We start from the raw sequence: 22,733 nt of genomic DNA, 5'->3' as shown, positions 1-22,733 counted from the left end.
AGCCAGTCTCCAACCTTTGCCACGGGAATAGATGCTGTTTCCTCACTTGAGCACCAAATTGGAGGAGACTTGGAATTTGGACTCCTGTTGTATCAAAAAATGCAAATCTTTGGACAGGAGAATTATGCCAAACCCATTGTGATGTGCCCTCTAAGAAAGACATGAGGAATGAAGGAACAGTGGCTGGCAGGTGGGGTCGGGGGTGCCAGTTCCTAGTTCTTTCTTCACACTCATTGGCATATGAGTGTTAGGCCCTTGAACTAAATAGAAAACTTCTCTATTTAAATACCCCCATTTTCATCATTGACACCATACACATTAATTGCTCCCACGATGTGAGATTTGCATCTCCCTTTTTCATACATAGAGTATGACACACAGTCTGTGACTTGTCTGAAGCTAGAACAAGTAGTTGACAGATCCAGGGCTTAATGTATCCTGGGTCTCAGATTCCAATTAAATAGAGTCAGTCTTACAAGTTACCAATTTTGTTTTAGAATAATTACTCCTAATGATAGGAAATTGGAATGCATGTTTTGCCAAGAGGATATAGGAAATTATATTTACTTTTTCCTTATAATTTGATTCTACCCAATGAGCGTGATATGTAGAAAAAAATGTTCATTGAGGGAAATGTTTAGTTGAGTTTAGGTTAATCAGCATCCAGTGAAAATAAACAATTGGTTGCCTGTTTTAAGCTGAATAACATGGCTTGGCTATAGTGCATTTGGGTGAATTCAGGAATTTATTTTATCGGCTTTCCCAGATAATGATTTTGTGCTAATAAAATCATCAAGAGATGGATTTATAAATCATACTAAACTGGCAGGAACGCTACTGGGCATAAAATGAAACGCTGTTTTTTTATTAATTTCCTGGGTTTCTCTGACCAACAACCAGGATCATTTTCTACTTAGGATATCTGCTTCTGTTGAGCAGTTACACTTAGGAGAAAAAATTACAGATCGGGGGTTTCTTAGCATGAAATTAGAGCATGGAATTCAGCACTTTGATCAAGCAGTGTTACTCTGTTGCCCTTATTCACCTGAGAGATATTTATGACTAAAAGGAGTTATTTAGAGCAGTGATCTCCAAAAGGCTTTCTCTCCACCCTTTGAGGTGTATAGTACAATCCCTTGGTGCATGGAAGAAAATATTTGAACTTCAATTTATATTTACTTTGTAGTTTGCACTTGAAAAGGTCAGTTATGTGTGTGTCCATAATAATCTACATTATATAATTTATAAATAGGAAAACATAGGATGGTTGTGCCTTTTTAAAAAACTGATAATACCTTCTTAAAAATGTTTGAAGCCACTGATCTGAATCAGTTTTCTAAAAATGGGCCAATGATTAGATTATTCTGGGAATTTTTTTAAAAGTGCCGATTCCCAGGGCTGCTCCCAGAAGAGTCTGGTTAAATAGGTCGGTCTGGAACAGTGGTTATCAGACATTAGTAGGCACCAGAATCACCTGGAGGTCTGGCTTGTTAAAACACAAGACTCCAGGGGCACCTGGGTGGCTCATTTGGTTAAGCATCAGACTCTTGGTTTCAGCTCAGGTCAGGAACTCATGGTTTCATGGGTTCAAGCCCCAGAGCTCTGTGCTGGCAGTGTGGAGCCTGCTTGGGATTCTCTGTCTGTCTCTCTCCCTCTCTCCCTCCCTCTCCTTCTTCCTCTCCCTCTCCTTCTCCTTCTTCCTCTCCCTCTCCTTCTCCTTCTTCCTCTCCCTCTCCTTCCTCTCCCTCTCTCTCCCTCCCTCTCTCTCTTCCCCTCCCACACTCATGCTGTCTCTTTCGAAATAAATAAATACACTTAAAAACAAAAAATCACAGGACTCCACCCCAAAGTTTCTCATTTAGTAGGTTGGGGGCAGGGCCTAAGAATCTGCATTTCTAACAGGATCCCGGGTGGTACTGCTGGTCCAGGGGCCACTCTGAGAACCATTGCTCCAGTGTGGGACTCAGGACCCATGCAACTCCAAAGATGAAGTGATAAATACTGGTCTAGATTTGACCGTCTTCTCCCCTAGATGGTTCCTGCAGATACCCTATCATTTTGTTCTTTCTTTCTTTCTTTCTTTCTTTCTTTCTTTCTTTCTTTCTTTCTTTCTTTCTTCTTTCTTTCTCTTTCCTCTTACTGCTGTTGCTATGATAGAGGCAGACAGCTGTTTTTCACACTATAGTTTTCAATATTGGTGTGGACAGTAAGAGGACCAGTGTTAGATTCAGGTAAACTTGGATTCATAGGGAGTGGTTTAATTAAATCCTGTAGCAACTCTATAAAGTTATTCATTGATAAGTGGGAAACTGAGACAGATCCCTAATGATTTGGATGCGTCTATACAATATTTGGGAATAGAAATGATACTGGTACCCATTGGGGTAAAAAAAAAGATTTTAAGATCAATAAGAAAAATGCTTGGTTGTTTGTTGTGATCAGGCCTTTTTAAAAATTAGGAATCAATAGATGGATATGAAATGAAGTATACAGTAAGTATAATAAGCCATAGACACTTTAAGAACAAGACAGCTCATTTCCTTTGAATTATATAAAATATATCCATTGGCAAATAGCACTTTTTACAATAGAGCTTAGCATTAGCCATTTAAATGCCTGTGCAACGTGTAAAAACTACTTGCTGGATTAAATTATGTAGAAGAGCATTTCTATAATGCTTAGTGTCTGATTCACTAACCGTCACCGGGGCACTCAAAGTTTAAGAGGCTTTATATACTTGTATTGTTTGGCAGGCAATTAAATGTAGATGTCACTGGGATTGATTTATAAGAAGAAAGCAGTGGCTTCACTATGTTGCTGCAGGTTTGTTTCTTTAACTCTTAAAACAATTATGTATATTACAGCTCACTTTCTGTTTATCGTTTGAAGTGTATTAATTTCTAGCCATTTACCTGACAGTTTTAAATTTGAAATAAGTGGATAGGACCACCTGAGACTACACGTATTTTAGGAAAATAGAACATATAACATTAATTTTCTTTGTGGGGTGCATTAGCACTAGTTTTTGATTCGCCCGCTCTGTAGAGAGACCCATTTAATACTTTATGCATTTGGTAAAGGCTGCCTTAAATGGGGTCATTCTGTATTTAGAACAAATGAGAAAAATGTTCCAGAAATCTCCTCAAGGAGTATTGCCGTCTTTCACAAAATAACTTTAAATGGACTGTAATTATACAAGAACTTGATTGCTAGACTATATGAGTCAATTTAACCTGTTAAAGGCAGAACAATTCAAAATGTGTGTATATCTTAGAAGTAAGTTTATGAAATTAACATTTGATTGTCCTCTACTGGCTTCTTAGAGGAGCTTATTTGCAATGCAGTTCATGCAACAATCATTATATAAATATTACACATTGTTTACTTATTGAGGTGCATTCAGAGTAAAAATGTGCAGATTGGAAAGAATATGACCTTTGGACTCAGACATTGGGTGAACTGCTGGCCTTACATTGAACTCTGTGTGACTTTGGGCAAGATAATTGACCACTCCAAACTCCCATTTGTAAAAACTGGGATGTATCAATGAATTTCCAGGCAGGAGACAGAAACCACACAGTAATTTGAACAGGAAGAGTCTCATATAAAGAATAATTAAGTAGGGGCACCTGGGTGGCTCAGTTGGTTGAGTGCCAGACTCTTGATTTCCGTTCAGGTCATGATCTCACGGTTCATGAGATCCAGCCCTGAATCGGGCTCTGAGTGGACAGTATGGAGCCTGCTTGGGATTCTTTCTCTCTCCTCCTCTCTCTCTGCTTCTCTCCTGCCTATGCTCTCTCTCTCTCTCTCAAAAAATAAATAAGTTTTTTAAAAAAAGAATAGTTAACTATAACAGTGGATTGGAATATAGGAGATTGGCTAGTACGAAGTAAAGTGAGCCTTAAGAATAAAGGAATAGTAGATACGAGAGGCAGGCACTGGTCCAGGGAAGTAAGAGAGGAGTCAAGGAGGAGATCCTTCTAGAGCTGATATCCAGGGCTCAGTGGATGGTAGGGAAGTTGCTGTGGGGCCACACGGATGAAACCTGGAAAAAATGGGTCCTCTAGAGTAGCAGGGGAAGCTGTTCATGGGGGCATTCTTCTGGGGGGGCACTCCCCTCAGAACTGCAGCAGGGTGCTGGGGTAAGTTCCTATCTGCAGGGTACTGCCCACCACCGTACACCAGTCGAGCTGGACACTGGGAAACCTCCTGCATCGTGGGCCTGGTGCTGGAGAAACCTTGTGTGCTGAGGGGCCTTCCCTGGAGCCCTGCAAGCACCCCCCCCCCCCCGCTGCCCCGCCTTCCTCTCAGAGTGCCTCTTCAGAACCCTCTACTGTTAAAGCTCTCTGTCTTACCCACAGGGATAGGAATGTAGTTAGAGAGCTTGGATATAGTTCTGCAGAGCAAGAGATGAGAAGTGAATTTAGAACTGAGAGGTATTAGATTGATAGCTGGCATAAAGGATATCAATGCTTGCCTTTAGGGGTTTTAAGATTAAGTAATACATGTAAACATATGCATGGTTTTGTTACGTAACAGTTTCTTTGAATTGAGACAAATGTCTCCTAGTGATTGTGCAGAGCAAATGAGATAATGACTTCAAGCAAAATAAATAGTCCTAGGTAATGGTTCTCCTTCCCAAACTTTAAGGACGCCAGGTAGCAACCTTTGAAGACCTTGAAGTCAGGTTAGTAGATCTGGACCAGCCTTTTACAAAACCAGATAGAACAGAGATGATATGTATCAATGTACCTCAGAGATAAATTTGGTTTGCAAAATGTACATGTATGTGTGCTGGGTCAACATGTCACGACCCATGTGGGTCACTGTGTATAGAATTGTGGAATCATTATATTGTACATGTGAAACTAATATAATACTGTATGCTAACTATACTTCAATTATAAAATACTGCTCTAAACGATGGGCACTAACTCTTGTCAATTCGTTTTCTTTTGTCTGCTCTCCAGGCCTGGCACTTTTGTAGGACATAGGTGGTCATATGAGAGATCTTTTGAGGTTTCCTTTGGGGAAAAAGTGGACCATCCTCTCCTTTATAGCTTATGTCTTAATGATATCATACTATTCTTGGATCTACTGAGTAATTCTTTATTACTCCAAAGGAAAGAAGAAAGATAAATTCCCTTCAATATGTAAACACAGTATTTTATTTTCATAGATCAAGAATGACCTTTATAGACAACTAGTCTTGCTATCTAATTATTGCCCCCCAAAGAGTTCGACTTTTCTAAAGCAAAAACCATAATTTGTGGAGACTTAATTAACATTTAACCAACTTACAGTTTTCAGCCATAATAAAAAACGAACATGTTCACTGATTTAGTCATATTTGTAGCTTATTCATCTTGGAATACACCAGGATGGGGCTGGATGCTTTGTGGGGGCTATACTGAGATTGTTTTCATTGATTAAGTGGATATTACCTTGTGCTTCTTTTAAATGTGTCCAGCCAAAATTGTTGCAACCAAATTCTGCATAGAATTTTGGGGAATTCATTACCCATTTGTCTAAAAAGCATTTATTGGGTGCCTACCATGTGCCAGTTCTAGAGATTACCAAGATGACTAAGAGTTACAACCAAAATTACTTTTCAGCAGAATTCCTACTGCCTATAGGCTTTCATGGACCTTTCTTTTAGAGAGAGAGAGAGAGAGAGAGAGAGAGAGAGAGAGAAGGAGGGAAAGATCTGGGAGAGCTCGAGAAGAAGAGGAAGGAACAGAGAGGGGGGAAGGGACAGAGAGGGGAAGGGAGAGGGAGAGAGGAAGAGGGAGATGGAGAGAGAGACAGAGTGTGAATGATGACAACCGACACCCCACCTGGCTTGCATCACCTTTCCTCCATCTTGTACATGACTTTTGGTTTAGTACTGATTTCCCTCTGCAAAAGGAAAATGATTTAATTTGATCTGATAGAGGAATATGGTCCAGCCATGAGCTTTTGGGCATTAGTCCAAGTAAAGACAGTTCCCGGGAGACCTTGGCAAGTCCCTTGCTGGCCACATCCTCCTACATTCCTGTACAGAAACCGTGTTTCTCTGAAAATCGAGGATATTTATTTTTGGAAGAGCTTCATTTCATTGCATTTTGGGAGACGTTGCTTCCTTATCACATTCTTCATTGGCCCCAGAGCATTTACTTGAAAAATCTATCAGCTCTCTCTTCTTTGCTCTTACATGGCTCCACGGAGGAGCCCACAGGAATGTGCCTGCGTGAATGCTCACGGCTCTTCACCTTCCAAGGACACACACTTCTTAATTTCCAATTAAATATTCCAGTTATTTGCAATGAAATGAATCCATGAGGGTCATTGTTATAAGAAGGACTTCAGAACTAATGATAAACAGGTACTGGTTGAACATGCCTGACCGCATGATACACATTTGCTCTCTTATTGAATCACCAGAAATGCCATGTGAAAGATGTGTCATCTGCATTTTATAGGTGGAGAAACCAGGATTCAGAGATTTCTCTAAGTGATTTGTCTACAGTCACAAATCTAGTAGTGTAAGAAGAGGGATGGGCCAGATGTTTGACCCCGTTTGCTTCCCCACTGCACAGAGCTGCCTTGAAAACCAAGATTTAATTGTTGTCTCCTTAATTGATTAGTTTAATTCAGATGTAAACACCTTAATCTCATCTCATTTTAGCTCAATAAACTACCTTTGCTATTTTTAGGGTCTCAAATCTGTTGGATGAGGCCAGTGGTGGCTCTGAAAATTGGTGTGTGGGGGGATATATCTTGGGGCAATAGGAAATTCATACTGTATCCCATTTTCCAATGGTTTGATAATCGTACATGGGTCCAGAAAGAACCATATCATACATTTTATGTTTCCTTTCAAGTGATAAAAACAGCTTTATGTAATGGGAAAGTATATCTGTGCACCAGGTTTTTGTATCAGCCTTTGGGGTTTGCTATCAGCCATGCATGCTTTTGCCTTTATATTTGGTTATATCTTCAGTGCCAATGGTGGTTTTGTAAACCAGGTCTTTAACCAGCTTCGAGTTGTTTTGTGGATGCCGATAGCTATGTTTCACTGTTCAAGATTGCACTGCAGGACTTTCATCAAAGTGCTATCTGTGTTTCCATGGGGGGGACCCGTTTCTGTCAAAATTCATGGTGGTTTCTTTCTGTCTGAATATTATTAGTGTTACTGCTGTGTGAGCTTATTCCTACGGTACCGAAGCTATTTTCTACATCAGAATTAGGGTTTGCTACCAAGGGAAAATATTTCTCCTAGATGTTTGCATAGTCTTCTAACATTTCTTACCCCAAATTGGAAAGTTGTTAGTATTATGTGCTTTTAACCAAATCCACTTTGTTTCTGAACTTGTTAAAGCTGAGTAGGAGGGAAGTATAAATTACCAGTTGTTGTCAAGGTGAAATATTAAGTTAGTGCTGTATCTTTGTAATGAGTTTCTGTTTTCAGTGGAATGTTTAATTGACCAGTTCTGTGAAAGTTTCACAGAAGACAGTTTCCAGGGTCACTAATTTCACTGTCATGCCTGAAGCTAACAACTAAGACAAAGCTAGAAAGCTGGGAGAGACCTAAAGCAGTCTGAGGTCCCTTGACTCTGCCCTGTTTAACATTTTTTGATCAGTGATTTGGAGGCAGACATAGAACGTGTGCTTATCAAGTTTGCAGATAATCCCAGTCTAGGTAGGATGACTAATACCTGAATGGTAAAATCAGGATTCTAAAAGCTCTTAACAGGCTGGAGTGAGGCATGGAAAACAATGAGATGGGATTTAGTAAGGATCCATGTACAGCCCTGAGTTCAAATTCGGGAAGTCTTATTGCAAGAGAGGGGAAATAGCTCAACAGCAGTGGTATGAAAAAAACATATGGGACTTTAGGCTTGCAGAAGCTCGGAATGGACCGCCACTCTGCCTTGACTGTTGAAAGAGCATGAGGTCCAGGGAAGCAGCCAGTTGAATTCTGGCTCCAGTACTGGGAGTCATTGTTCTGGATGAGTGCTGATAACCCTGGGACTAGCCAGAGAACACCGGCCAGGGCAGTGAAAATCTGAAAGCCTTCTGGTAGGAGGAACTGAGGGGAGCAAAACATGTTTTGCCTGGAGAAGTGAAGACTTAGAACATGACAGCTCTTTTCAAATAATCAGCTTTCCTGTGTGAGAGCGGAGACCTTTTTTCCTATTTCTTCACAGGGTACAGCTAAGATCAATGAGTATACATTTGAAGAAGCAGAGTTTGGGCCTTTTTAAAGGGGGGGGGGTTGTCTACAAGGTAGGGATGCTTTTCTAAATTTCCTGAGTGCCTCACCGGTTCAAAGCTGTCGATCTGTCTAGAAGCCTGTAGACTTGACATAAGCATTTGGATGGAAGTTGGCCCCAGGTGACCTCTAACATGTGTCTTTACCTCTGAGTTTGTACAATTGCTATTTTATTTATCGTCTTGCTGCCAGACATAGTATTATTGCACTGCAGACATAGTGCAATAATGTTCTTATTTTTGTGTTGTCTTGACCAGAGCCCTAATTCTCCTCATTGGCAAGTAATTGTAAGTAATACTTTTAATGAATATAACTAATAACGTTATATAATGGACATTAGAATTTTTATAGTAATTAATATGACCAGTAAAATCACTCCCTTTTGCAACGTGAAACATTGGTGAAAAGATTTGATACCGTACCAATTCAAAGTAACAGGAGACATTGAAGAGGATGTGGGTGGGACTGAAAATCATCAGTGTGCCCCACGATGCTGAAAGAGCTGAACTGCTTTGTAAAATTGCATTTGCTTTTATTCTTTCTTTCTTTAAGTAGCTTCATTTCTAGCACCAGAAGTAAGCAGATGTTTACCGCATGGTTAGTTTTGAACTTATTCTTGCCGTTAAAAAGCGTGTGGACTGTAAGCAAATTTATAATCTGTTTTACTTTTGAGGCCTCAAATCTCCAAAGTGTTAAAGTGAAACCTCTTTTTACCTTAGGTTTAGAATAATCCTTAGAGAGTATGTTTTGCAAGCTATGTTCATGGTCTCTACTGTATTTTTTCCCCCTGACATTGTGCCAGTATTGCGGTGAAAGCCTTTCTCTTTTCATTTTTTTTGGACACATCATGATGTGTTTTTATTGAAAACACATTGAAATGCCTAGGGCAACCCTATTAAAGTTTTGAACATAAGATCAATTATTCCAAATTCCTGCAAATCTGGAAAACATGAATTATAAATTTGCTCAGGTCTAAACTTTCAATTGGATTATATGAACACTGGATTTTTTGGAGGGGGAACAGTACAGTGTAGCAGTACTGGCAAGGCATGGTTAATATTCTCGATTAACAGTCAGCACTTAGGGCACAGTAGGGTCAAGTTCCATTGTACCTGAGCACAAAGGTCAAATCAAATTTGGTTCAGTATCAAGTAGGTTTACAGTGACCTGCAATCATCATAGCTTGTTCCGGAGGTCCGTTTGGTGCTCACATCGCTTTTCATTCTTTTACATTTTAGGTGGTTGCCTCTTTGATGAGCCACATAGTGCATGTGGATATAGTCAGGCCGAAGATGATGACTTCAACTGGGAGCAGGTGAACACCTTGACCAAACCAACTTCTGATCCGTGGATGCCCTCAGGTTTGCATGTAGTTTTAAATTTTCTTTTTTAAAACTGAGAAATTAAATTTTCTTTTTAAAATCAAAGCTTCACAGGAGTCTTAATCACAGTAAATATTCCTTGGGTGTTGGTGGAATGAGTGGGGATGTTGGTCTTTGAGTGTGGCACTTCAAGGTGATTAACTGGTACATTCCCATTGTACCATAGTCCAATTAAGAGGACCAGTGATGATGTACAAAGAGTTTACCTTTGTATCTCTTCCTTTCAAATTTAATTAAAGTTTATTTCCTTTATCTTTGGGTGCACCTGAGCTAGATTAATGGGAATTCCCCAGTTGATCCTTTTCCAAGAAGTAGATATGGGAAATAGATGGATGCCTCTTCTGGCAAATGTATCTAGTGGATGGAACTCTAGCTGGGAAATCCAAACAACAAAGTCTCCTTCACAAATGGGAGACCTTGGGGAATAACTTAAATCTTGTCGCCTCAGGGGCTCACTTGGCACCAAAGATAAAATGGTGATGCACACATGTGGATACTTTTTCTCTAGAAGAAGTGCTTAATAAATTTTCCCATGAGTGAAAGACATTTGTTCCATGGAACACTAACAAGAATTCAACTTCCTGTTTTGAAGGAAGAGTAGCGAGTTGGTGATGAGTGAATGTTAATCACATTGAACTTGATCATTTTAATGACCACCCTTTTCAGGTGGTGTGTTGGACATCCTTCTAAAAGGTTAGATTTGCTGATTTATGTTACAAAGGGGTGATGAGTATGCTGGATTCAGGATTCAAAATGCAAAACATTGTTCTGATTTGGATTTTAGATAAAACACATTTTTGAACTCTTGGTAACTGTAAAGTTCTTCAGTAATACACCCCGATGTAGCAATAATTGCATTGAGTAGGTCATCTTATAAAGGTAGATTTTCAACAGGAAGTAGAGTTTCATGTTGTTCTTCATTACGCAGTAACAGGATGCCCACCATGTTCTTGCCCTCTCCTTTGCACGTTTAACTTCTTATAACTTCAAAGAACGGGACACTGAGCTCCTCAGCTCTACGGCTTTGCTGGACTTCAAATGATTCTAGCTCTTGGTTATGTCCCCTCCGCTGACATTCTCCTTTCCTGTGTCTCTTTTTCTCTTGTACGTGTGTATGCTTTTGAATATGACTTGTGTTTGAAACAGTGGTACTTGATTTGTTTTTACAAATTTCAGCTTTTGCTCTCATGCTGGCCAGTGAGTGGGGAGACAGCACTTCTTGTGCAGGGATGGCCTTCCCTAAACAGGCTTTTCACCCCAGAAGGCCTTTTGGGCATTGCCTGTTCTCTCTTGAGGATCTGGCCTGTGTCCAGAGAGTTGGGGGATGGCTGAGGCCATGAGAGGGTGCTCAGATTTAGTCCTGGGAGAGTTCTCCACAAGAGTGACTCGGGCTTTTCTCATTATCTTCTAATATGGTTTTAAAAAAAGTTGTAATTTTTCACATTAGGCAGTAGAGGTAATTATTGTGGTCCTTTAGTTTGAAGATGGTCTTGGAAAAATTGACTTTTACAAAGGAACCCCAATATTGCAGTATCTCTTTCAGCCTTCACTGGTTCTGTTTTTGTTACATGATGACCTACACCTTTCTATAAAGGGAGGGAGAGGTATCATTTCTTGCCATCATCTTGTCCTTCAGTTCTTTCTGATTTCCCACAGTAGAATCTCAGGCCAAGATGTCCAAGTTCTAAATGTAGAAAAGATGGGTTTCTAGCCTAGGCCATTATAAAAATGGTAATAAAGATCAAAGACCAGTTGTATCCTGGAACAATTGGTTGGATAAATGAAAGAACAAAGAGGAAGCAACTTTGCAAACTTCTGGCTTTTGAAAGCTCTTCTGCCTTTGGAAGAATGAAATGGGGGCATTTATACATTCTGCTTGAATTTATTCTGCTTCCACTGACTAATGGAATACTTAGTCCTTTGTCACTTGGGATCTCTGAAGGTTATGCCTTCCAACTTGTTTGTCAGTTCCATCTGATTTTTGATAGTTACAAATGTGTGCCCTCAACGGCCATCCCCAAACAGAGTGCAGGTCACTGTGGCGATACTTGGGTGGTTGGGTGTCTGCGGGCCTCTGACAATGTCAGTGGGCATGGGTCCAGATGAGATTTTTGAACATTGGTAGTTGTTCCATCAGGCTAACTAAATTTTTGCTATAACATAGGATGGTATTTTTTCCCTCCTGTTCATTAAATGAACTTTAGCCATTAAAAAAAAAATTCCTTTGAGCACTTTGAGTATATGCTAATCATGATGCTGATTACTGTGGGGGATGAGAGATTATAAGAAATGAGTCTTTCTCTCTAGGAACCTAGGTGGTTGGGAAAGAGAGTTACAAAAATACAATTAGGGAACAATCTAATTGTATTTTTATATAATTGAGTGTTGTATAGACTCGCAGCGTTTTAAGAGCAGCAAGCCCTTATGGACTGGTGCTCCGCTGACCTATCTGCCTAAGGTGAGAAGTTAAATTCTTAATGAAATTTTATCGTTAGAAATTAGGAAACATCATCTTACAAACTTTGCATATAGTGTCCTAAGGTATGGATTTTAAAACAGAGTTTCCCATGTGTTTAGACGTTACAGCCATGACCTGCTTTAAATGCTATTTAAGTTGCAAGGGTTTTCTTCTCCTCCTTTTGCTTTAGTGTGTATAACATGACTTATCTATTTCAAAAACAAATTCCAAGGCTGGCTCTCTTACACTAAAACAAAATTAGTTTTATGAATTTGTCAGTGTAAATGGGTGGCAAAATCAGATACAATCAAAGCTTCCTGAGGGTTAATTTCTTTAAACCTTTGACTCAAAATATTATTGGGCTGGGGGCACCTGGGTGGCTCGGTCGGTTAAGCATCTGACTTGCTTTCGGCCCAGGTCACGATCTCATGGTTCCTGAGTTCAAGCTCCATGTCACGCTCTGCACTGACAGTGCGGAGCCTGCTTGAGATTCTCTCTCCCTCTCTCTCTGCCTTTACCCCCTCCTACTTGCTCTCTATTTCTGTCTCAAAACAAATAACAATAAACTTTCAAAAAAAAAAAGATTAAAAAAATATTATTGGGTTTTTTCTCACATGTGTATCTGCGTGTGTTCCCTCGTGCATAGCCTGGTTCTGCGATGCCTTAGATCGGAGGTTGGCCATACTATGTCCCACAGGCCAGATCCAGCCTCCTGCCAATTTTTGCATGGCTCGAAGGCTGAGAATGGTTTTTATTTTTTTCAATAGCTGAAAAAAAGATCAAGATAATAATAATATTTTGTGACATGTGAAATTCAAATTTCCGCATCCATAAACAAAGTTTTACTGGCACACAGCCTTGCCTACTTGTTACATATAGCGTGTGACTGGTTTCAAGCGACAATGGCAGAGCCCAGAACGGACACTGTGACAGACACTGACTGTAGGGCTCACGAAGCCTAGATGTTTACTGTCTGTCTGGTCCATTATGGAAGAATTTTGCTGACCCCTGTCTCAGACCATTTTGACATCAGCCTCTAATTGTTGCTTTGGACTCAGTTTATATTGTTACTGTTTTCTGTGTTCCTGTTATAATTATTCACAACCAAGTACTATTTCACATTTTCTTTTACTTTCAGATGATATAGTTTCCAAATATTGGGCCATTAGAATCAGTCAGAAAAAAACCTAACATGATGAGGGGTTTTCTCTATCTTTCTTGTAGATTTGCTTTCTGTTTAAAACCGTTGAGATTTTCTTTATTGTTTAATCTCATCATCCTTGTGGGCCTATTGTGATTCTAATAAGCAAATAATCCATCAAGCTGATTTTTAAAATTATGACCACAAAAGGCTACAATTTGTACTTTACATTTGCTCTAGTTAAAATTTTACTTTTTCTGGGTCTTTTTTTGACATTGATACTCCAGTGTATGTAGGGTTTGTTTCTCTGTATCTTCACATGTGAGGTTATTTTTAGCCATATTAAAAAAAAAATTTAAATACAGTCTGGAGCTTTATATAAGCTGACTTGATAACTACTCTAAGGCTGTGCCATTGGTCCTGGAAATACATATTTAGGGCAAATAAATACCAAATGCCATTTAACATTTTTATATTTGAAGCTAATGTTTACGTTACAGATTATACTTTTGCAGCTAGCTCTGAGCCAATTTGTTTGATGGTGAAACTATGCCACTCATAGGTTCTCTTTACTGGTGAGTGTGAGGTTCATTTCCTATGGATTGGTCTCCACTGGCAATGGGCAACTTTCTTCAACTTTATCATAAGGATTACTGCTTTGAGTGCAAGAACCTTTGATTCAGTAACCAAATAATAACCTGGTACATTTTGTTAGCCCTGTTGTATTCTGTCACTCTCTGTACTGTGGCACATTGTATTATCAGAATAGATTAAGACGTATTGATTAAGAAGTGTTTTTTTCATATAAAAATGCCTGCACAGTTTGACAGTATTTGATGCATTTATATTTTATTAAAGGATAATAGTTGCACCTTCATGCTCCAGTTCTATAAAATGGATATTTAACAAGTTCTATATCTGATGTCTAAGAAAATGCAACTTTATTTCATATAAAGCATTAAAACAACCAATCTATCCGTAATATTAAAAATGTAATCGTAGCTTGTAAACATGGCCATTTGATACTAATAATATTGATGTTTATTTATACCTGACTTGGTCCCTTTAAGAAATCATAACTCTAGGGGCACCTGGGTGGCTAATTCGGTTAAGTATCTGACTCTTGGTTTCTGCTCAGGTCATGATGTCCTGGCTTTGCGGGTTCAAGCCCTGAATCGGGCTCTGTGCTGATGGTGTGTAGCCTGCTTGGGATTCTCTCTCTCTCCCTCTCTCTCTCCCTCTCCCTCTCCTTCTCTCTCTCTTTCTCTTTCTCTGCCCCTCCCCTGCTCTCACTGTCTCCGTCTCTATCAAAATAAATAAATAAACTTAAGAAAAACCATAACTCTACCAGGGCTGTAATTAAGTGAATTTGGTTTCCAGTGCCAGGAAAACTTGACACATTTTCCAGGTGGTGTAGCACGTGACCAGGGGAAGCTCATATAGCCTTCCACACTTAGTTTATATATTGCACACTGGGAATGGTGGTGTTTCTGATCTTCGTGGAGATGCTGTGACTAAGGATTGCATCATTCCTGCGGGTGCCCCTGTGAAAGGCAGAGAGACGGAAGTGCCGGACGGAGGGGCAGTATGCACTTCTAGTGTGATGACCCAGAAAATAGAAAAAATGACTACATCTGTTTATGTGGAGTCAGTTTCACATTTGGGAAAGATGACGGATTAACAGACAAAGGAAGTGAAGTTTCCTCTTTGGGTGCATTCGTCAGGCATATTTACCTCTTGCTAGGGAAGACTTCCGCACGTATCCATACTTCAGGGCTTATGCAAGGTTTAGTGAGTGATGAAGAGGAGACTGTGGGGTTGAAAAGGCATTTTTCCTCCTTAAATTTCAGTGTGTATCTAGTGAGTGGTATTTTTGGCACAGAATATTCAGACAGTTGTCTAATTATCTCATTCATTCTTTGAGTCTGTCAACATTCAACAAATATTTACTTAACACCTGCGATGTGCTAGGCATTGTTATTCACCACGTCGGGATTCATCACTCAGCAAGCCAAGTAAAGACCCCTCCCTGGTGTCCCTTTCAGCCTCAGTCTGGTAAGATCCTTCTTGGATTGCTCAAAGATTATATCCTATAAGACCACGTTTTCCCTCATTTATCAATGACTTTCTGGAATTGAATACTTAAAAGGTAATACAAAATTCAGTTCATCAGACTCGGCACACTATATAGCATCAAATTTAGCTTTCTTGTATACTTTGTCCCTTAGGAAAAAAAAACAAAAGCAAAAAAAAAAAAAATCTGTATTGGAGGCAAGGGGCAGGCAGTACCCTCTGATCATTCTCCTTTATCAAACAAAGAAATCACATACCTGTGAATGACTCAGCAGTTGACAAAGTTTGTTTCCTTGCTGTCTGTCTTTGATCCTCATGATGACCTTGGAAGATCCAGAAGCATTTATCTCTATTTTATACCTTAGGAGACTGCAGTTCAGAGAAGGCATTTTTGCTTATTTGTTTTTATTTTTTTAAAGTTTATTTATTTTTGAGAGAGAGAAAGCCCAAGTTGAGAGAGAGAGGGGGAGAGAGAATCTCAAGCAGTCTCCACACTGTCAACACAGCCCGTTGCGGGGCTCGGACCCACAAACTGTGGGATCATGACCCGAGCTGAATTCGGACACTTAACATACTGAGCCCTCCGGGCGCCCCTGAAGTTCAGGGAAGTTAAACCTGCTGCAGGCTTACAGATCAGAGAGCCAGCCCCCAGTTTTGCTCTCCCACGCACTGTGGAGCAGTCTTCCCACATGAGCACATGCATCTAGTGAGGGGATAGATGGTCTTCATCCCAGATGGAAACTTTCTGGATCTTCTGAAAATGGACATGAAGGCCTATCCAGTGTGAGGGCTGCCAGCCACACCGGGTCAGATGTCACTTCCGTCACTTTGTAGTTCCTGACCTTGGACACGTTCTTAAGCTCTCAATTTCCCAGCCTCCTCATTTGTAAACTCGTAGTAATATGTGTTTGTAGAGTGACTGCCACGGGCCTGGCTGTCTGAGCTGGAGCTGCAGGACAGCTGTCCCCTTACTGATTGCATCCTGTGGAGGACGAAGGCAGGAGCTAATAAATAGAGACACACAATGATGTGGGTATGTGCTAAGGGCTGGAGAGAAAAGCTACTCCAGGATCAGGGTCTTCCAATTGATGGGAGCAGCTGACAGGACCAGCCTCTCTGCGGGGGCTGATCTGGAAGCAGAGACTGGGATCCTTTTGAGGACAAGGAGAACATGGAGGCTGAGCGATCTGGGCAGAGAGAAGAGCAGGAGCCATGACTGGGGGCAGAGGTGAGCTCTGCTGGATGGAGCGGGGTGGTCAGTCTTACAGGATCCGGAAGGCCGTGGAAAGGTGTTTAGAACCTGCTTCGTAGGGTTGTTGACCAGGTGAGACAAGATGACCCACTTTACGAACTTAGTCTCATATCTGGCCTAGCACGACATGTAAGAAATTTCCTTGTTTTATGATAAGTAATTCTTCAGGAGCAATTTGGTATGAATTCATCCCATAGCTTAATTTGGATTTCTGAGCAAAGTGGGCAATCAGACCAAGTTTTTATTTTCTTTTCTAAATGGTATCGAATAAGAAGCAGTAGATACACACCTTCATATAATCTTTTTTTTTTTTTTTTTTGAGAGAGAGAGAGAGAGAGAGAGAGAGAGAGAGAGAGAGAGAGAGAGAGAAAATCTTAAGCAGGCTCCACAGCCGGCACAGAGCCTGACACCGGGCTTGATCTCATAACCGTGAGATCATGACCTGAGCTGAAATCAAGAGTCAGATGCTTAAGCAACTGAGCCCCCCTGCCCCCTGCCCCCATATAATTTTTGACTGAATTAAAAAAGCAAGCTGAAAGAAATCCATTAAAATATTGTCAGTATTTATTTCAGGATGGGCGGATGGGGGTAATTGCCTTACGTTTCTAATTTTTTTTAGGGGTGGTCATTGAAGTGGCATCCTTTGAGTTGATTCTGAATATTTCCAGTCACAGAACTCAGAAAATAAAAACAGTTTTGCTGTCCTTGGGAACCTGATTCAAATGCCCCATAGAGAGGTGCCTGCCTGCCATCCAGATGTAAGATAGTCAATGATGGACACTCCTTCCTACATTTTACTCAGATTGCCTTGGTGAAGCTTGGGGTGGGTTTCCGGTGAGCTTTTTTTTTTTTTTTTTAAGTTTTTTTAATGTTTGTTTATTTTTGAGAGACAGAGAGAAACAGAACATGAGTGGGGGAGGGGCAGAGAGAGGGGGAGACACACAAGCTGAAGCAGGCTCCAGGCTCAGAGCCGTCAGCACAGAGACCAATACGGCGCTCGAACTCACGGACTACAAAGTCATGACCTGGGCTGAAGTCAGACACTTCAACCGAGTGAGCCACCCAAGGCACCCAGTTAGCTTTTAAACAGTAAATGATGAGACACAGTGAGAGAAATTGGACCGGACTTGTATTCTCGCAGTAGTTTCTAAATTATAAAATTTAGAAAAAATGACTTTAGAATGTAATAAAAAAATACCCCTTTCAGATCAGTGATCTGAATGGAGGGTTCTTAGTTAAATAGGATGGGGTTCTGGGTAGCCTCACCTTAACATGGGTGCAAACAACATAAAATTTACCATGTCAACCATTTTTAAGGGTTCCTTGGCATTAAGTACACTCACCTTGTTGTACAACTATCTCCTCCCTCCATTGCCAGAACCTTTTTTTTTTTTTCTTCATCTTTCCAAACCAAGACTCTGCACCCATTAAACACTCCCTCCCCATTCCCTCCTCTGCCCAGGCCCTGGCTACCACTATACTTCCTGTCTCTGAATTTGACTACTTCGGGTCCCTCATATAATTGGAATCATATAGTATTTGTCCTTTTGTGTCTTGGCTTACGTTGCTTGAGGTACTGTTTTCAGTGATTCTGTTTTTATACTCATAGACTTTCAAGTTCAGAGCGGTCTTTTTTTTTTTTCTAAGTGTCTTGATTTTTTTTTTTATTTTTTTTTTTACGTTTATTTATTTTTGAGACAGAGAGAGACAGAGCATGAACAGGGGAGGGTCAGAGAGAGAGGGAGACACAGAATCCAAAACAGGCTCCAGGCTCTGAGCACAGAGCCCGATGCGGGGCTCGAACCCATGGACTGCGAGATCATGACCTGAGCCGAAGTCAGACGCCCAACCGACTGAGCCACCCAGGCGCCCCTAAGTGTCTTGATCTTTAATGAGCGTTTCATGAGGGCCAGGGGCCATTGCATTATGTATGATCGCTAATTTCAATCATTTATATTCAGTGTTCAACAAATGTCCTCTTTTAAATTTGTTCTAAATTCTTGTCTTGGCTGATTGGAAACTGCTACAAAACCAAGAACAGTGGCTAGCTATTTTTTTTTTTTTAATATTTGCTGAAAAAGATACAAAGGAACCTGTATTTATAAATATGTGTTTTCAAAATACCTTTACTTCTTGCTTGATTTCCCATAAAATTGTACAAGACGACATCCTAAGAGTTATGTGAAGCTGAGTAATGGAATGAATAGGCAGGCCAGTCATGAGAGGTATTGTAAATCTCTCAGAATCTGGGGGCGTCTGGGCGGCTCATTCGGTTAAGTGACTTGACTTTGGCTCAGGTCATGGTCTCGTGGTGAGTTCCAGCCCCACCTCGGGCTCCGTGCTGACAGCTCGGAGCCTGGAGCCTGCTTCCGATTCTGTGTCTCCCTCTCTCTCTGCCCCTCCCCTGCTCATGCTCTGTCTCTCAAAAGTAAATAAACATTTACAAAAAAATGCAAAAACAATCTCTCAGAATCTGAGTAGAGGAGGGATTCAAGAAGTGAGGTTCACATGGGGCAGCAGTGCGATGGGGCAGTTACTACAGCCAGCCTGAGAAAGTCATAGCGAGGAGGTGGTCATCTGTCACGCATCGTGTGTTCTGTGTGCAAGGCCCCCTGGAGCTGGGCACAGCCGAATTGTTGGAAAAGAGCTCCGCTCTGGCAGAAGAGCCAAAAGGCGGGCCAGGGGGCTTTGATGTGAGACTCTGGGACCCTGTAGGTCTTTGGAGCACACATTCCTCACTGGCCTGCAGGGGGTGGTGGGGTAGGGCTGGGCTGATTTGCAAAGGGTTTCTCTAGAGACCTGAGAGCCTGAGGCCTGAGGGAGACTGGCCACTGGGTCTGGGGCTGCCAAGCAGCCGCTCTGCTTTACGGAGGGCGGGAACTTTGGGTCATATGGGTTGGGTGTGGGCCCCTGATATACTAGCTTGCATAGCCACTGGTAGGTTAAGGTTGCCCTTGTGCAGCACAGTGTGTGGGGGGGGGGAGCGAGAGGCTTGGAAATTCTGTGTGGCCCAACCACCCTGGTTCCCCCCAGTCTCCTCTTGCTTATGGAGTCACAGACACAGGCTCCCGTGAAGTGCCTCCGAGACCTTCCATGATCGAAGGAATCAAATAGAGGAATAAATTCTCATTTTTTTAAAAAGTGTATTTATGTATTTTGAGAGAGAGGCGGGAAGGGGAAGAGAGAAAGGGGGAGAGAGAATCCCAAGCAATCTCCGCTCTGTCAACACAGGGCCCAATGCGGCTCACAGTTCGTGAGATCGTGACCTGAGCCGAAACCAAGAGTCAGAAGCTTAACAGACTGAGCCAGCCAGGTGCCCCGAAGAGATGAATACACTTAAATAAGAAATGGTTGAGCCTGAATTATTCCTTTTACCTGAAGACCAGGAAGAAATGGAAGGCCTCTTTTGGAGCCACAGCTGTGTCTGAGGCCCTGAGCTGTATGTTCTGGGCCCTGAGGGTACAGCTGTGAACAATGCCCAGTGCTCCAGGAGGCGTCGAAGTGGCGTGGCCAGTGCTCTGGTGGGGCCGGGCCGCTGCCCAGACAGAGCCTGGTGGGTGAGGGCGAGCAGAAGGCCCCCAGGAGGAGGTGCTCCGAGAGGGGCCATGAGAGCATGAGGAGTGAGGCCAGAGCAGGTGGGCATGCTAGGCGGAAGGAACATCCTGTGCTGAGGCAGTGAGTGGAGTTTGGGCAGCAAATGCACTCAGGAGGCTGCTCAGGAAGCTTCAGAGCATCAGGGAACAACCAACATCATAGCCTGGAGGGAGAAAGGCACTCAAAGGCTGTCCCGAGCTGGTGAAGATGCGAAGCAGAGAGGCAGTTTGTTGATTGTTGAATGTGCGTGTGCACACGTGTGTGTGTTGGTAGAGTGTGCAAATGTGGGAACATGTTAACAGTCGTTAAGTCTGTGTCCTGTGTATGTAAGTATTTACTGTACTACTTTTTCAACCGTTCTGCAGTTTTCTAAGGGAAGATTGCTGTATATGTGGAGACACAAGGGGCATCGGCGTGAAGTACCCCAACTCGGTGCCATGCCAAAGCCATCATTGTACAGATGCAATTTAGGCAGAATGCTGTCCTGTCAAATCACATTGAAGATATTTATATTTGTATTTTAGAAAACTAAGTTGACCCATGTCTTCCCTTTCGGAGCTTATCAGGATGATTCCTTGGTCTCTATTGGAGAGGTTTAGAGGAGCCGATGCACTGATTGAGAGTGACTAACTTCAGGGATGTAATTTTAGGACTCTCTAAAATAGGACACACGCTCTATGCTGTGGTCTTATGCCTCAGTGAGTGTACTAAGTATAAAGATCTTTATCCTATTGGTAGATATTTTGGTGGCTAGCTGAAACTTTGCAAGAAGATGCACAAGGAATTATTAATTTTATTTTTGGACACATGCCTGCATTCATTTGTATCCTGTCCATAATATAGGGCTGAATACAGAAAAAAATCATACAGCATTTTCTTGGCAAATTCCATGAAATGATTGTGCAGATCATTATTTTAAATAAGTGGCCTTTAATGCTTAGTTGGCTGATACTTTATTCTGGAGATTGTGATAAATTGTATCTTAAAGTGATATTTAAAAGCTTAATGGTTGACAGAGAAATAAATATGGCTATTTAATTCATTGTCTGCTGGACAATCATGATACCTCTCTCTGGTGGGTGGACAGATTGAGACAACTGATAATGTCTGAATCGGCTGTGTGGGGTAGCACACGACTATAGCAGTAGTCTTAAATAGGACATCACTGGAAATGAGTCTTTCAAATGGCCCGTCCTTATTCATATGCTTTAGGTTGTCTGATATGGGTTTGTTTCTTAATTTTATTTTCCCTCGCTCCTTTTAGGGAACTTGAAAGAGACATCTTTTGTATTTACTCCATTACCCATAGACAACTTACAAAATACTGGAATCCTTGGCATCAGACTTGGAGACATAGACGGGGTTCGATTCAGTGCATTTTAAAGCAGACACCAGTGACGTTTCTGGTAGTCATTCTGGGAAATTATGAAATACCTCTTATAGCCATTCCTTTTCATGCTGTTTTCTCCTTCCATCTCTGTTGACTGTGATGCTCATCCTGTTAAACACACATCTTGTGGAAATGGAAATGGAGTCACCTCCCCAGTTGTGCTTTATAAACACAACGTGCCTTAGTTCCTCCTGATGGTCCTGGCTCACTGTGGAGTGACAGGCTGCAATTTGCCAGCAGGTCAGCGACTGAGCTGATGACAAGTGACCTTTCTAACACTGCAATCAATGCTTGTTATTTGGAAAACAAAATGATACAGTTTGTATTTTTCAGGAGATGGGTCATTGGGTCAGCCCACCATTGACATGTGGATTTGTTACTTGGGCTGGGTGAGTCAGTTCAGACAGGAATGTTAATTTATTTGAATTGATCTTGGTCTTGCTCTTATGAAACAGTGTTGGGCATTTGTTAGTGGCACGGATTCTTAAAAATAATTGGTTTTACACATCAGTCAAAGACTTTTGGAAAGCCTGTTTTACACAATGGCATCGTATACCAGCTCAGGCAAGTATACCATAATATGTTTTGTTTGGATTTGATGTTTCTTGGTTGTCTTGAAAGAAAATCTTAAATATGTGAACTCATATGTGTCATATTTAAATACTCTTTCTCCATGTGTTTCCTGAAACGTGTTTCATGAGGCCCCATCAGTACACAGTCGTGAGGCTGAATAATTTCGGGAAAAGATGCTGGGAAGGTATTAGCTGCCCGAAGAGATAGCCTTGTGGTAGTGTTGTTGAATAACTGCTTTCGGCTTTCACCCTCTAGATACATGGGAGGGTTGTGTGTTTCTGTCCCCTTTGATTTAGATGTGGCTACACCTGATTTGGCTGGTGAAATGTGAGTAGAAGTGACATGTGTCACTTTCAGGCAGAGCTTCAGCAGCCAGTATGAGACTCCCCATGTTCTCTTTGCTTTATCCTGCCTTGCTAATTGTGGAAGCATTGGGATGCTTTTAGCCTGGGTGCCTGAGGGAGGAAATGTAGCAGTGACTTCTCCTCCCCACATATACGTGCACGCACACACTCACTCAGCTGACTCCAGGGGGCATGTGCCTGAGGGAGACAGAAACTTCTTTGTGTTCTGCCACTGAGATTTTGGAGTTGTGTGTTGAGTGGTTCTCAACCTC

The 22,733-nt window shown here is 41.5% G+C and overlaps 1 protein-coding gene across 9 annotated transcripts in view; it reads left to right on the top strand.

Moving 5' to 3' along the window:
* The window catches only part of PTPRM (protein tyrosine phosphatase receptor type M), a 798,103-nt gene that overhangs the window by 187,659 nt on the left and 587,711 nt on the right, over window positions 1-22,733 (top strand). For all 9 annotated transcript variants that reach the window (XM_043558322.1, XM_043558320.1, XM_043558321.1 and 6 more), the window contains exon 2: window positions 9,493-9,615. In XM_043558322.1, coding sequence (XP_043414257.1) covers window positions 9,493-9,615 — 123 coding nt within the window. The remainder of the gene's footprint in view (window positions 1-9,492; window positions 9,616-22,733) is intronic.

This window comes from Prionailurus bengalensis, chromosome D3, assembly GCF_016509475.1.
Source record: "Prionailurus bengalensis isolate Pbe53 chromosome D3, Fcat_Pben_1.1_paternal_pri, whole genome shotgun sequence".
Lineage (NCBI taxonomy): Eukaryota > Metazoa > Chordata > Mammalia > Carnivora > Felidae > Prionailurus > Prionailurus bengalensis.
This window is presented reverse-complemented; position numbering and strand designations above follow the sequence as displayed.